General features: G+C 42.3%; 2 protein-coding genes and 1 long non-coding RNA gene across 3 annotated transcripts; 2 read left to right on the top strand and 1 right to left on the bottom strand.

The window, feature by feature from the left end:
* Nucleotides 1-13: 13 nt before the first annotated feature.
* LOC308115933 lies at nt 14-2,582 on the top strand. The gene is made up of 5 exons (XR_013935743.1): nt 14-132; nt 360-392; nt 489-623; nt 748-824; nt 2,006-2,582. It is a non-coding gene; the product is annotated as an uncharacterized lncRNA (long non-coding RNA).
* Nucleotides 2,469-6,211, bottom strand: amh (anti-Mullerian hormone; the record flags this gene model as incomplete). The annotated part of the gene is made up of 7 exons (XM_080473814.1): nt 2,469-3,227; nt 4,621-5,048; nt 5,137-5,236; nt 5,311-5,422; nt 5,506-5,675; nt 5,756-6,019; nt 6,103-6,211. 7 exons carry the CDS (start codon nt 6,209-6,211, stop codon nt 2,821-2,823), a joined length of 1,590 nt encoding a protein of 529 aa, XP_080329940.1. The 3' UTR covers nt 2,469-2,820.
* Nucleotides 6,212-9,815: 3,604 nt separating this feature from the next.
* On the top strand, nt 9,816-15,320 carry oaz1a (ornithine decarboxylase antizyme 1a). Its single transcript, XM_080473627.1, is given in 6 exon segments — nt 9,816-9,976; nt 13,355-13,421; nt 13,423-13,509; nt 13,609-13,784; nt 14,024-14,109; nt 14,704-15,320. Coding segments are annotated over 6 exon segments (666 nt in total). The 5' UTR covers nt 9,816-9,857; the 3' UTR covers nt 14,835-15,320.
* Nucleotides 15,321-15,322: the final 2 nt, after the last annotated feature.

The raw sequence follows: 15,322 nt of genomic DNA, 5'->3' as shown, positions 1-15,322 counted from the left end.
CTCTCCCATCTGTGACTGTCAATCACAGAGTAAAGGGGTGTGGGGTTATGCCTGCATGGCTCCGTCTACTGGGCTTGCAAAACAGAAATTACCGGCGATACCAGTGTGCTTTCAGGTCAGACACAACTGAAGGTATTGTTCTTGTTTGCCATTCAGACGTATACACAAAAATATCCAAGCTTGTGTAGATTGTTTTTGAGTTTTGTAAAGCGTTGCCTGTGCCTATTTTAAGCTGTCTTGGCCATGTGGGATATCGAGAAAAGAAAGGGGACGGACACTTTACAAAACAGACTTTAAGGAACATAATTGTTTTTTGAGGCTTGTTTGTTTAATTCATTTTATTTGCTCAAATGATCTAGAAGTCTGAGTTGGATCTTCAGAAAACATCACAAGTAAGACAAACATCCGCCGGAAAGAACAATCTGAATAAACGTTGTTAAAAAAAACTGCATGATGAATCCATCGGAGCTGTTTATGTTTCTCTGTAGTGCCTTATGAGCGGATTCTGTCCATTGAAAGCCTGAGCGATGTCCCTAATCCGTGGAAATCCGTTACTATGAACCGATGTTTGGTGCTGGTTCTGGTGGTACTGCTTGTGAGCTCAGGGGTGCAGGAAGTGCATGGTGAGTTATATTCACCTGTAAGTTACAGAAAACGATCTCATAAACAGCAAAAACATAACGACATAGGGGGCAGGGAGGCATCATCAATACAACGCAACCTCTCGAGTCTTTTATTGTTTTTTAGAAGCAGTGGAGTACGTTGTCGAGGAAACAGGCATCAGGTCTGTGGTGGAATCTCTGCAGAGTGGCTCACTGCCTCAGGTACTGTACCCATAGCGCCTCCTATTGCTTTCTGTGCTTTTGTTGTTCTGTTGAGCCCCGGACCACTGGTCCGACTGTCGTGTGGTGGTTTACACTCTTGCCTCACAGCTGGAAAAAATAATCCTGCATTCAATTTCAGGTGTGTGTGTGTGTGTGTGTGTGTGTGTGTGTGTGTGTGTGTGTGTGTGTGTGTGTGTGTGTGTGTGTGTGTGTGTGTGTGTGTGTGCGTGCACGCGCGCGCCTCCTCGGCAAATACTCATATTGGCATATTAGCAGAAGGACTGATTACCGATGGGGCTTTGGGCTGTACAGGCGACAAGTGGCAGAACTGGGGTCCTGGTGTCTGGATACCAGGACGACAATCTGTCCTTCAGCATATTTCAGACCAAAGAGATGATTAATGATCAAAGAGGAGGACCAAGAGGCTGCACACCCTACTGTTTGATAAGGTTGAAGTTGGAAATCTTGAAATTTCCCAAGACCATCACCAGCTCCCGAAGAGATCCTGAACTTCAGGAAGAGACACCAGGATCAACAGTAACTTCCACAAGTCTACAGTTTCTAGCGTCATCATGAGCTCCATCATAGTATGGCACGGAAGCTGCTCAGACAGAACTACTGACCATCCATAAAATATAACATGATATAACAGCTCAGTCTGTCAGTAGAGCAACCTACCAATCATCAGGATCACGAGGAGGGACCACAACATTGTCAGAGTCACACGACACACACCTGCAAAATTGACTTTTTACACTTCTGCAGTCAGAGAGAGGCTGCAGAAATCAAATTAAAAATAAAACAAACCCACCAATTGTCTTAAATCTTTTATGAACAGACTTTTAGACTCTTGAAGACGTCTTTGTCCACCTGGTAACACACTTTCTGAACTATACATACTGTAGACAGGAGTAGCTTTATCTGTATTTCTTTAGCCACTTATTGTTTTAAAGGTTCTAAATGTTGCTGTTCTGTCTGTGAATCAGCTGCACATTTCGTCTCTCACTGTTATCCTCGCTGAACACAGTGTGAACATTAGATTATTCAGCCAAACCTTTGGAATGTGACATAAATATCAATCGATTCAGTGAGTTTTTGCATTACAAGCCACTACTAATGAGCGCCACCCACCTCACCTGGACCATGTCTGTGTGAATCACACTGTGTGTTGTCCCCGACAGATTTCCCTGTGGGACACTTTCATGTGGTGGTGGGGATCTGAGGAAGTTGGAGCCATCAGAAGAAGAAAGAAACCAATTGCTAGAGCGGTCTTGAAACCCAAAGCTAAAGAATAATGTGTAACAGGTCCACAAACAAATGTCATTGACTACCAGGATTTTGGCAATTAAAGAAACAACAAGTTTTAAGTGTACGTTGTATTGTTACATGAGTGATGTAAACATGTTGCGCTTGTCGTAATATTAGTCACGTAAAGATGTTTTACGTGAACTGTTTTGTTCTTAATGTTGAGCACCCAGTGTCATGCGTCCGTCAGAACTTGTCTAATGAAAACACAGTATGTTCAATCTCTGAATCACCCAGTGAAGCGTTTGAGAAGACTGTAAAACAATCCTGTGTTATCAGCAACTTATAAACCATTTTCATTGATATTGTGAATTGAAATTATTGCACATAAGCAGTGATGATGCAACACAATGCTGTTTATTTAAATGTGAAAGTGGTAGAGCATGTGCACGTGATAATACTGTTTTTCAATTAAATATTCACACACAGCGGAAAGTGGTAAAACTCATATACAATTTTGCGGTCTTGGTCTTTGTAAACATATTCTTTTGATGGGAGAAACACTGTAACATGAAACAGTGTGAACATGTACAGTTTTACAGGACCTCTGTGACGTAACATACTTTTCCACGCAGTGTGTCGCTTACGTATCAAAACGAGGTTCAAGAAATCAGAAGTGAGTGAAACACTTTCTACACCAAACGTTCCACTGTTCGTGAGCTTAAACCAAATGATTGTTGTTACTGGGTTGTCAGCGGCACCCACACTCCTTCGCTATGACATCCGGCTTGGTGGAGATGTAGGTCCCGTGTTGGTTCAGCTCCACCACCTCCAGGCTTTCGTAGGCCACGGGCACGCAGCAGGGCGCCCGCTCGTCCCCGTCGCCGCTCTCGATGTGATAGTTTAGCTGGATGGCGTGGTTGTTTCCGTTGGTCAGAGGGAAAGCGCAGGAGCCGTAGCAGTTGTTGATGTTTGCTGTGTTTGGACCCACCACAACAACTCCAAGGGACACAGTGAGGCTCCGCAGCCCACATACGTTGCCCGTCGCGGGGTTGCTGGGTTGTGCCCTGGTCGCCCGCAGTCTCCTCTGTAAGTCATAGGCGTGAGCCACCGTCTGCAGAGCTTTGAGCAGGAGAAACGCACAGTACTGCCTCTCTCCTGTTTGACACAAACAAGAAAACCGAGTGTTAGAAACGGTTGGTAAATGATCTTATACCTACAATCACAAAGTATAAGTAAAAGGGAGAGTCTGTATAGTATTGCCTGTCGGAGTGGTGGAACGCGCTCTTGATTAACAGCAGGAAAATTCCCGCCTTGTTTCAGTGCACTATCATGGGTGATGGGTAATGAAGGGGTCTCAATTATGAACACTGCTTATAAAAATGGCACACACACACACACTTCTACAAGCCAATGTCAGATTTATGAAAGCAAACTTAATGTGCGTTTGTCAACTTTTACCAAAGCACAGATTTGAGGGATAAGGGAATCTGAGGGTGGATTGAAGCCAGATAGTAGAAATAGACTTTGAGCGGCAGAACCAAAATTCCACACATTTATTTGCACTTTATATCATGCGTCACATACACACCCTCTTTATGATAAATAAAAATACACCTCAGCAGCAGTGTTATTTGTGCTTGTGCCTCTCAATCAATAACAAGCAACAGGTGACTTTTACTTGTGAACAATAAATCTCAAATCATTCAATCTCTGCTTTTAGCAGAGGTCAAATGTTAAAACAGAAAAACGTTGAAATTCAAATTTTAAATAGCATTTTACTGATATCAGGTATTGATATGAACACAGATAAACTTTAATATTGATACTCTAACTATGGAGCCTCGCTGATCGATCAAACTTGCAATGGGTTTTTAAAGGGCAGTCACTATTATCATGTTATGTCTATATCCATATGACCCACAGCAGCACAGTGACAGACATGACGCAGGTCTACATACACACATAATCTAGGTGGACGATGATTTATGGACGAATGAATTTAGCAGATGTGAATTATAGTGTGTGATTGTCCTCCGATGGACTGGAGAACTGTGCCTGTGCAGCCTGCGCTCACTCATAGTCCACTGGGGTTGACTCAAGCACTCTGCGATCCTGAGTTGGATAAACCCATAGTGAAAAGTGACGGATGTATAGGCAGTCTTATATAGAAGGAAAACATGTAATAGGAGTAAGAGAAATAATCAATTCATTTTAACATTACTTTGTTGGTAAATGTAAAAAAAAATTAAATAAAAATGGAAAATAAACATCATTTGAAGAAGGTAATGGATGAGAAATGTAAAAAATACCCAAAAGACCAAGTGTATCACTATCCTAGTAGTTTAAAGTAGCAGATAAACAGCTGAAATAGATTGTCTAAAGACATAAACGAATGGCTAAGATAAGTAAATATTAAGAGTTTAAAAATGTAATTAAACAAAATAAGTGAATGGATCCAATATGTGTTTTCTGTTTGGCTCGTGCTCCCATCTGGCAGAGTTGTTAGGGGTGTTTAACAGAAATTGCTATTTTTTTAGGGCCACATCACCTGCTGCCAACTCCTGCTCCTGCCACACACTGAGTCCTTTGAGCCTCCCCAGCCTCTCTGTAGCTCTGGCAGCCACCTTTTCCTCCCGTATCATTTCCATGATCTCCGTCACAATCTCATCCAACCTCTGCCTGAGCTCCTCCAACAGTGCAGGGGACAGGGCCAGCTTCTCGTGATGCAGTGGAAACGTGGAGCCCCAGCTGTTGAAGGAGAAGATGGTGGGAGCTGAGGAGTTGATCATTCCCGCCAGCAGAGTCTCGCTGGAGGACAAGCCGAGCATAAGGGGAGGCAGAGACTGCAAGGAGTCCAGCTGGACGAAGGGTGACGGGGAGGATTCCTGAGGCAGGATGGCTCCCAGGAACCGCTTCAGCTCACAGAGGAATGAGGTCTGCAAATTGGCCAGGGAGGGACCTGTGTCTTCCTCAGATCTGTGTCCGAGGAAGACGGTGAAAGGCGTGACTATGGACCTCTTCAACAACAGTCAATTTCAACAAGAAACACCAAAGTTAAGAGAACCTTGTATCAGTTCCTGTTTCTCCAGAGCACAGCAGAAGTACGGTCATGCTGACGTTGCCTCCCGATTTCCCGCCACTAAGAGCATCTCTTAGGTTTTGTTCTGCAAAGAGTGGAAGCATGAGGGAGGGTGCAGAGGACATCAGAAAATGAAAACGATAGAAGAGGAGTGCTCACTCATATCGTGGGTTCTTGTCTCGACAGAAATATTCAATTTCTGTGGAGCTTTGCCCTCTGATGGTTTTCCTGTTAGTAGTATGTACTGGGTTTCTCCTGAAATGCACGCAGACTATACACAAGACAACACCAGAAAAACTTACTGTTTCAAAGCAAATGCTCATGATTTTACATGACACTGAACTATATCATTACCTGAGAGTCCGGCTCCAGTGATGGGCTATTGAAAGTCACATCCAGGTTTTCTCCTTTGAGGGGACTTTCCAGTGCCAGGAGCAGCACAGGGTTCAATTTGAGCAAAGGAAACTGTGGAAGCTCAAAGTTTAACACCATCCCTCCTTGCTCACTTTCCTCCGACACGAGCACTGTGGAAGGAAACAAGATATGACACGATGAAACGCTGCATTGAAGCAACGATCACAACTCAGCCGCACCGTCTGGTTACCTGCAGGTGGGAACAAGACCTCTGGTCCATGTCTTTGGTTCCTCCTCATCTCCTTTGCAAGCTCTAATAAGACTGAGCCCGACGAGTTGTTGGCTGCGATGCAGAGTCCAAATAGAGTCAAACTGCTGTTTGTGAGTCCCCCACCATTTCCCACGTCTTCTCGCAACACTGCAAACACGTTGTCCACAAAGCATGGATTGTTGGGAGGGACTGTGGAAGCTGATGGATTCAAAAAGAAAATGGCAACATTAAACACTTCACAATCTAAACACACTGATTTTTACATTTTTACAGATTTTTTCAATTTACAGCGGAAAATAGCATGAAGCAGTTTCACAGAGTCTGACCTGTCACTATGGGGTCGTGGGTCTGCCTGTGTGGGGCCTGCAGGGCCACACAGCGGCCGGTCCAGCACAGCAGTAATGGTGCGCTGCAGAGGACAAACACAGCCAACATCCTTCACTGTTTGCATGCACACGTGTACAGTCAGACACCTCCAAGCTGCTTGTTTTGAACGGGTCAAGCTCCGGAGGATGGGAGTCACATCCTCCCACCTTCCCATCTCGCTAACTCCAAGATAGGCAGCCAAAATAGGAATATTATGTGTCCTTGATGATTGTGGATCCTGCCTGAGGTGTTTACTGGCCACCTCCAGAGAGCAGGTTAAACCCTGAAAACAAAGGGGAAAAGGTAAAGAAACTTCAAATAATCAACCATTTTCTTTCTGGTTTTTTTTGTTTTTAAAGATTTCCTTGGCTGCATGACGAGGGGAGTTGTTTCAAACAAAGGAAATCATTTATATTACATGATTTAAGATCTGTTATTCACCACAATAACTACAGATAGATAGATCTATAAAGCCTGCAATACTGAAGCACTTTTGCATTCATTCGGTACCAGTGTCATGTTTGTGATAAGAATCAAGTTCGATTAGGGCTTGCTTGCAAACTGATCTGAGAATTAATGAAAGCATTGCAATGAGATGCAAGTGATCACATTAGATATGGACACAGAGGTTCAAAAGAAATGTACTTGTGCTGTATCAACCGAATTGGTTTGAAACACTCCTTTGGAGGAGAAGTAGACCATTGTCACTGAAATGTGCACCACAGCTTGTATCATATAACACATAAAAAAACCCACCTTTATTTTCAAATTAGAAGCCTTTTGGAATTACACGTAAAGTCCACCAATTTTCTAAATGTACCATATCAAGACATGGCCGGGCTGGAGCATATCCCAGCCAAAGCTGTGTGAGAGGCAGGATGAGAAACAAAACACACAGCGACACAGCCACCTTCCAATTAAACATGTCTAACAATTGTGGGAAGAAGTCAAAGAATGAGGATTAAACTTATGCACACATGTAAACCCACACAACCAACAGGTTTCAAACCAGGAATCCTCTTGTTGTGAGGAGACAGTACTGACGGTGGTTTGAAAACTACAAATACTTATATTACAACAATTAAGGAATATTTCTCTTCACTCGGACTTGGGTACATATTCAGATGTTTTGACGGATAGTTTTGTAGCCAAAGGAGTACAGTTTAGAAAATGTTGCTTGAAAACATTCCGTTCTCTCACCATGAGTCTGTTCATGTTTGTCTCTGTCGTACAGAAACTTGAATCTGAACAACGAAGAACAGGATGGGATGTAGATTAATTTGAGCACGAAAAGTTACATTGCAGCTGAAGACAAAAGATTCATTCAGAGACTTGAGCCCCGGCGAGGGTGTGCCTCCTTATCTGGTATTGCTCGAAAAGGCAACACTGAGCAATTTCTCATTTTGAGAGAGAGTGCTGCATCCTTTCAATATGCTCTTCCTCCCTCCACCTTTCTCACAGCTGCTGTCGTGTTTTGCAGACAGTCAAGGTCTCTGAGGAGACTCACGGACAAGCACAGCAAGCGATAAAGCCAAGGCTCATTCTTGTACATCACAAATCTTCAGAGAAGAATCACACAAATGGTCCATTCCTCTGTCAATTTGGTATTTGGCTGGTAGCAAGTAAACATGTTTTTCTGGTATTGTCTGAAGCTCTATGTTGAGGTATTTTGACACCACCAGTCTGGTTTGTGTATTTCAATAGGTTTGTTTCTGAGGCGTCTGGCCTAAAACAACACCACACATGTTGGCGTTTGATGTTATTGCACCTCAAACCTACCGTGGCTTCGCCAATCAGAGATCACTGTACACAAACTGTAGTACTCATCTGTCCTTTCTAGGAAGGTGTCCAAACACACAGAGAGACAGAGCCAGCCCAGGGACAAAGACATCCATTGTCTTTCTGTAGATGCAGATCTAAACAGGCATTTGTGAGATGAAGATGTTGGAAGTTGTAGCCATTCCACTCAACTCAACTCAGCCTGATTTCACTGAAGAGGCTGAGATGTATGTGACAGTAGGAATGACTCTGAGGAGATCCGGCTGGTTTTTGCCTTGTTTTTTTTTTTTACTTGAAATTCACTCACTAGGCAATGGCCCTGATCCTGAGTAGGGTTGCAGATGGACTTCATCGTGACATGCAGTATTTTATAGAAAATTGTTTCAAGAAACATGGGAGATTCCTGAGTTCAGTCCTTTGGCAGGATTTAGAGTAAACGGCCTCGACTGCAGAGCTCTCACAGATTATCTACCCATAATGCACCAGGCTGCAGCCTACTGGAGGACTGCATAGAGGCTTGAGGTTTAAAGCAGGCTCAGACGCCAAAGGACTTCAACGTCAAACTCCAACAAAACTGGCTGAAATCTTTAAGGAGCAAATTATTTGCCGAAGTAAATCACAGCAGGTCTAATGCATGTGGATTGAAACAACTGTGCAGTTCACTTTTTCATTCATTCCGCTTGAATCCTCCTGAATGACTATGTGTGACAGTAGAAATACCCTGAAAAAGCTACCCGTTCATCACAGGACAAACACAAAGACAACGTAACACTCTCACATTGACTCATAATCTGGAGGTGAGTAATTTACTTCTAACATAAGATGAGAAAGTGAGCCTGCTATGAAGAAGAATAAATGAAGTTTAACGGTTATATCAACACGTTGACTGTTAAACCTAATACAGTTTAGTTCAGAACACCAGCTGATATAAAGACACACCATCCGCCACCACTGGATGACGATTCTGATGAAGACATGTCAATAGGATGTTGTAAAAGACTACTTGCCTGAAGAGAAGAAAACACTGATGGATTTACCACCACACACAAAGATAGATAGAGACAAGTTATGAAGGTGTAGTGTATTTATTGAAAAAAGCATAGAAAACAACATATTAAGTACAAAACAAGTAATGGAATAGTTCTACAAGTAACGACCAAGAGGAAAAGTGACAAGGTAATTCATTTTCAAAACTTCTTTTTTTTTAATTACACAAAAATAAGCTACAAACTCTGACCAAGGTGAAGTTTCATTTGTCAACATGAATATAAGATTTATCACAATCAGTCAGTATAATCAAGATAGCTGATAGCCATTCTTCTAGCTCTATGTTTATAAGACATAAGAAAGATTTACCATCAGTTTCTACCAGCACAGAAAAACTAAAACTAAAATAAATTGTCTAAAACTGGGCAATGCCCATTAATTTAAATTTCATAGAGCAGGATTAATAGTTAAGGTAATCTGATTCCATGTATTTGTCATTTGGATGGACCTGGAAACAATCTGCCTTCCTGTGAGATATTATTGTGTACTATAAGTGGCTCTTTGCTATCCATAGGGCTTTCTTTCAAGCATATGAAAATAATAAGGCACATTTGGGTACGTTTTTTATATCATTCCTGCATCTTGATGTCCTTTCCCTTCTAAAGCCCAGCATCTTCCCATTGATCACATCCACCACCATCTTATCTCATACTATTCCCCTATCCAATCTGTAACTGTTACTGTTCAGATAATGCCAATAAAGCCAAACCACCACCTCTCTCCTAATCTACATAACGATCTTAGATGATAAATGTGTCACCGTGGATCAGTGGGCGTCAGGCCGGATCGGAGGACACTCCCCCGGATAGCGCAGCCTCTTTTCCCAGCCTTCCGCCCGACTCCGAGCACAGAGACGACCGAGGAGGCTGCTGGTGTGGACGCTGGCCGGATGGTTAAATCCAACCTACAGACGATTTTGAATAGTCATTGTTTTGTTAGAGAAAAAGAGAGAAACTTAACCGAGATGCCTGTTATCGAGCAGTCCAGTAATAAACCCGAAAGTGAAAGGTATGAGTTTTTTTGTTTTGTTTTTAATGGTTTCCGTTTAACAATCCGCGGCCTAGCTGGAGACGGCGCCGTGTATTTCCTGAAGCACAACCAGTGTTTGTTGTTTGCGCATCATCAATGCTTGCATTATAGACAGTTTTCTTCATGAACTAATAACTATATGCCACGTTTAACTTGTTCACATAATCTTAATTTTTTAGTTATAGTCACATCAGTGCAATTTAGTGTATCGAAACTATTAACGTCTAATGTAATAGATAATTTAACCAGCAAATAGACGTTTCCAATGTCGCTGTTGGCTTGGTTGATGCTATAAGCTAAGCTAATGTGCTACACGCCAATGCTAAACGACATTTACACTTAGAATTATATTCCTAACTTTTAATGAAAATACACACGTTCAGTTGTTATTTCTGAACGCGGGTAGTTCCAGGTGACCCCCCCCCCTCCCTGTGTGTTGCATTTGGTGAGAATAACGTAAATATCAACATTGGACGGTTGTTGGTTCGTGAAGCTAAGCTCCGCTGCTGTTACATCACGGATGTTTTCATGTCGTTGTTGTTGTTAAAATCAATATCGGCATTTCGACCGCCTTCCTTCGGCACTACTTCACGTCTTCGTTCGAGTCTGATAAAGATCTGATCCCTTTAATCTTGTTTTTGCTTTTACAATTTTAGCTGTATTGATAGGTGTTTCTGTCTTGTTTGTTGAGGTGTTAACTAGCGATGTAACGTCGACCCCCCCCCCCCCCCCAAAAAAAAACAACCAAACAAAAAACGAATAGCTTAGACTACTTCGATGGCGACCTCCTGATTATGAAACACTAAATTAATATTCTCCTCTGCCGTTTAAACGCGACTCATTGTCATTATAAGCAATCGCTTATATATCAATTATGGCTCGTTTAATGCCTGGTTTCTGACTAAAGGAAAAGCAATCCTAACTAAAACAGTTCAGGCTTTTATTCTCGGGATGATTTTGAGAGAAATGTCGAGCGGTTTTGCGCCCGGGGGGGGGGCTGTGGTTCCCTCGGTCGTGTCCTGACAGGATTTTGGTCCACCGTGTACTTCTATACTGTTACGACCAACTCGTAGGAAATTTCCACTGCACTGCGAAGGGGAAGGGGGGTTGTATGGGCAATATCAGCTCAGTGATGTGACATTTTGTACACAGCTCTTCCTTGTGGCTGCGTGCAGATGGTTGTAGTGTAATGTTAAGCACCCAGAATAGAATTGTGTAACATTTGAATCATTTATTTATTTATTTATTTATTTATTTATTAATTATCAATCCTCCTAAACAAATACATCTGCCTCCCACAGAGTCCTTCTGGTTATAATCTTCATACTTTGCTTCAGCTCAGTTAGAAGGTGGTTTAAATTCCGTATTTATTGATAAGGGGTGTGTTTCATGTTGAATCAAGGTTCAGGAAGTTATTATTGTATTCACTGAAAACACCTGGAAATGTTTTTCCTTAATATTTACTGGTAACTAATAATAGTTATTGGCTTCCATATCCATACAAGAATGATGGTAATCGGGTATATTATAGTTTTGTTTGTCTATACTCTTTTGTTTTCTTTGTTTAGCGGTATTTTTGTGTGTGTTTATTGTAAGCGAAGGCTTACAACAGTATGAATGTATTAACAACAGAAATGTAGCAACGGTGTCGAGGCTAAGAGTTGGACAAAATGATTGGTACTGTTATATAACAAGTTGAACTAAGGGAAAGTCTATGCCAGGGTATTGGATAGGAGCCTTGTGGATTTTTCTGTTGTCCAAAGACTGATGAGAAATTCCCAGGTTTATTTCAACACATGTGTTGTGCTATCGGGTTGTTTATGTATAAAGAGCCTGTGAATGTGTGTAAGCGTGACCCAAGTGAGAACAGAGAGCCAGTTCTGTGTATATCAGTAGGTGATACTCTTGAGTGAACTGTGTACTTAAATGGGTGACAGCATGAATGTCAGAAGTGGCATCGCGTGTCGATCATCCCTGTCAGACATACGGTCCTTGATATCTGTCCATTACAGACTCCAGCCTAATGTTCAGCTTCAGATTGAGGAGGAACAAGCCAATTTCTGTCCTTGTCGGGAACAACAAACCAGCTTTTCACACACTCACAGATTATTGAAGGGTCGTGAGAGTTTGGCAATCAAGTCCATGTGTTTTGTGGATTTGGAGAAGGCTTACAACTGTATCTGCTGAGATGTCTTGTGGGAGGTGTTTTGTGAGTATGGGGTACCAGGTCCATTGCTGCAAGCTGTTCTGTTTCTGTACTTGCGGTATTTTCTTTTTTTTTTCTTTTTCTGATGGGCATTGGAATTGCTGAAGTGCCACCAGGCCAATTTTGTACCTACTCCCACACGGTTTCTCAGTACTGCTACATTTAGTGTTATTAAGAGGCCTTCAACAGTTAAAATGTAATATACATTTTGGCAAATAATCACTACAAATAAGAGCCTAGGCTTGAATAAGTGTTGGAGCATACAATTTACATTTTGAAGATTACTGAGTTGGAGATCACGTAATGCCTTCGGTTATATCGTAGCTCTGGCACCACTGAGGGTTTTATGCAAGGAAGGCACGGGGCTGTTTTTTTTTTGCCTAATCACATAATCAGATTTAGGTAGTTGCTAGTCGGTTTAAATCTCCAGAGGCCTGCGAGGTCAGGCAGCACGTTGCATTCTGAAGCTGGTTAGAACAACAGTGTATTTCATTTGGTTCACACATCTGCTCCACATGTAGCACTGCAGTGGCATTTACGCAAGCGAGCGTCTCTGTGTCTGAGAGCATTCACACTGTTATGCTGCTGATGGATTCAGTCTGCTCCCAATGCCCCCCAACATTGTTAATATATAATGACGCACATCTGCACAAGCAAGCCAAGCAGAACCGACACAGTGTTTTGGAACGGTGCTGAACCAGAATGGCTCGCTCAGGTTTGTCTTTGTGGTGTAATCTGAAGTGACCCCGTTTTGTGAAGGAGTGCTGTGTGTGCTCTGCCGTCCAGTGTTTTCCCCCGAAGTGCAACAACCACAATGTTCCTTTGGACTGCAGGTCTCCAAACTGAATAAGTAACGTTTGGATTTGAATGAGTCACCATTAATTGTGATTTACTAACCCAGATGTTCCGTTTCCACCAAAACATCTTGTATACGTGCGTGACAACGCCGTGGACAGTTACCGATTACCCGAGTGTCTCATTTTGCGAGTGGAGACTCTGAGCTTTGGCCAATGTTTTACTGCCACACCTGGTCCCTGGAAGGTGTGACGCGTGCCAAACTGATTCTCTATAAGGGGAGTGTGTTTTTCATTTGGTAGCAGAACCTCCAGTGTAATGGCTCCATCTGTGTGTTCGTTGATTTCGCCCTCCAGAATCTCCAGTCCCAGGAGGTGCTCCCGCTGTTGCAGTAACCTGTGTCCGGGGCCTCTGTGGTGTTCCTGATGCCCCTCTCCCACCCCTGAGGATCCCAGGTGGGCGAGGGAATGACCAGCGGGATCACAATCTTTCAGCTAAGCTACTTTACTCTGTAAGTTCAACTTCTGTTTTTGTGTTTTTGAATAACTTTTATCTACAGTTTGACGGTTTATCTAATCTAAACTCTACATGTCTGCCCCCCCCCCCAAAGGATGATCAGTTGCTCGTTTATGAGGAGCCTCTGCCTGCTAACGGCAGAGTGCGCTTCTTGCTCATTGAGCCCCGCCGCTCTGAAGCAAAGGACAGTGTGTGGAGGGCAGCACTGAAAGGGGGCAATCTGTATGTTGAAATTCCACCTGGACCTTTGCCTGAAGGCAGTAAAGACAGGTTGGTAACAGAAAGCTTCTTCTTTGTAGGACAAAGATTCTAGAACTTGTTAGTACATTTGTCTTGTCTGTTTTAACCTGTGCAATAAATGTGTGTAAACTTGAAAGATTAATTTGTGAGATTTCCACAAATCCTGGTATTGATGTCTGGAGGTGTATTTCATGATTTAATTTCTTTGAGAATATTACTCAGTAGTTGATGGAATATTGACTGTTTTGTCTTCGTCTGTTCCTTTCTAGCTTTACCCTCCTGCTGGAGTTTGCAGAAGAGCAGCTGCAGGTTGATCATGTGTTCATCTTTATCCACAAGCGCAGAGACGATCTAGGTGAGAGATTGCGATTGCTAATCGGTTTACTGTGTCTGATGTTATTTAAGCAACATGAAAAAAAAGGATTATGAGAGAAAACACACTATCATAGATTTTTTTTACCTAGTGATGAATTTTCTACATTTGCCGAATATCAGACGGGTTCTTTTGTGTTTTCGTAGGGATGGAAAAGACTCAAACGCCACAACACGTTGAAATTTAATTGTCAATGCGGCTAAACAGAGTTTGCCAGAACAACTAGGGATTTTTTATTTTTTTTTTTTTTAACTTTAGCCCTTTTTAGGAGTGACAAAGTGCTCAAGGCAGTTGGTCACCAGTTAAAAGGGAAACCAGTTCATCTGAAACACCAGATGTTGCTCATTAGTTGAACATCTCAGCACGTAACTGCGAGCCTTGCTGCATGCTACTTTTTTTTTTTACATAATTGGCAAAAGGTGAATGCTAGAAATTATACACCGAATGTACGATGACGTATTTATTCACTTGTCTAGACTGGGTATAGTTCATAGCTTTGACTGGGAAGTGTTTTGTTTTTGTCTTGACGTGAACAGTTTTGTCACCGATGTGTTTCTTCCCTCTTCCTCTGCTCAGCACCCATGCTGCGTACGTTCAGTTTCCTGGGCTTTGAGATTGTGAGACCGGGTCATCCCCTCATCCCCTCCCGCCCTGACGCTCTTTTTATGGGTTACAACATCGAGCGGGACTCCTCTGATGACGATTAAATGACGCTGAGCAGTTACAAATGTTTGTTGTTCTTATTTTCGGTTCATACCACACATCTCTATATTTTTTGGGGAATTGAATACATTATCCAACTTCACTGTGGTTGAGGGTTCCTGTCATAGGATTTTCATTGTTTTACCTCCCATGTGCTGTGTTTCTATATTTGCACTAGGGTAAGATGTTAATATACCAAGAATGTAAAGCAAGTGGCCACACAATACCTGGGCAATGCATCCTCGCCACTATTACTCTCCTTGATGTGTAGTGTTGAATCGTTGTTCACCCTCAATGAACTCCAATCATCTCCCCAGTATATTTATGATGAATTGAAATCATAGTCATGTAAGTAGATGTATGTTCATAGTAATTATCAGTTGATATTGAATTTATTTTTTTTTATTGTGTGCATGATTTTAATTTGTGTTGTTCCACTTGATAGGAAAACCTGCATGTTGTAACTGTACTAAATAAAATTGCTCACCTTATA

This window comes from Lipophrys pholis (assembly GCF_963383615.2).
Source record: "Lipophrys pholis genome assembly, chromosome: 10".
Taxonomy (NCBI): domain Eukaryota; kingdom Metazoa; phylum Chordata; class Actinopteri; order Blenniiformes; family Blenniidae; genus Lipophrys; species Lipophrys pholis.
The sequence above is the reverse complement of the archived record's forward strand: the minus strand, read 5'-3'. Positions and strand labels throughout refer to the sequence as shown.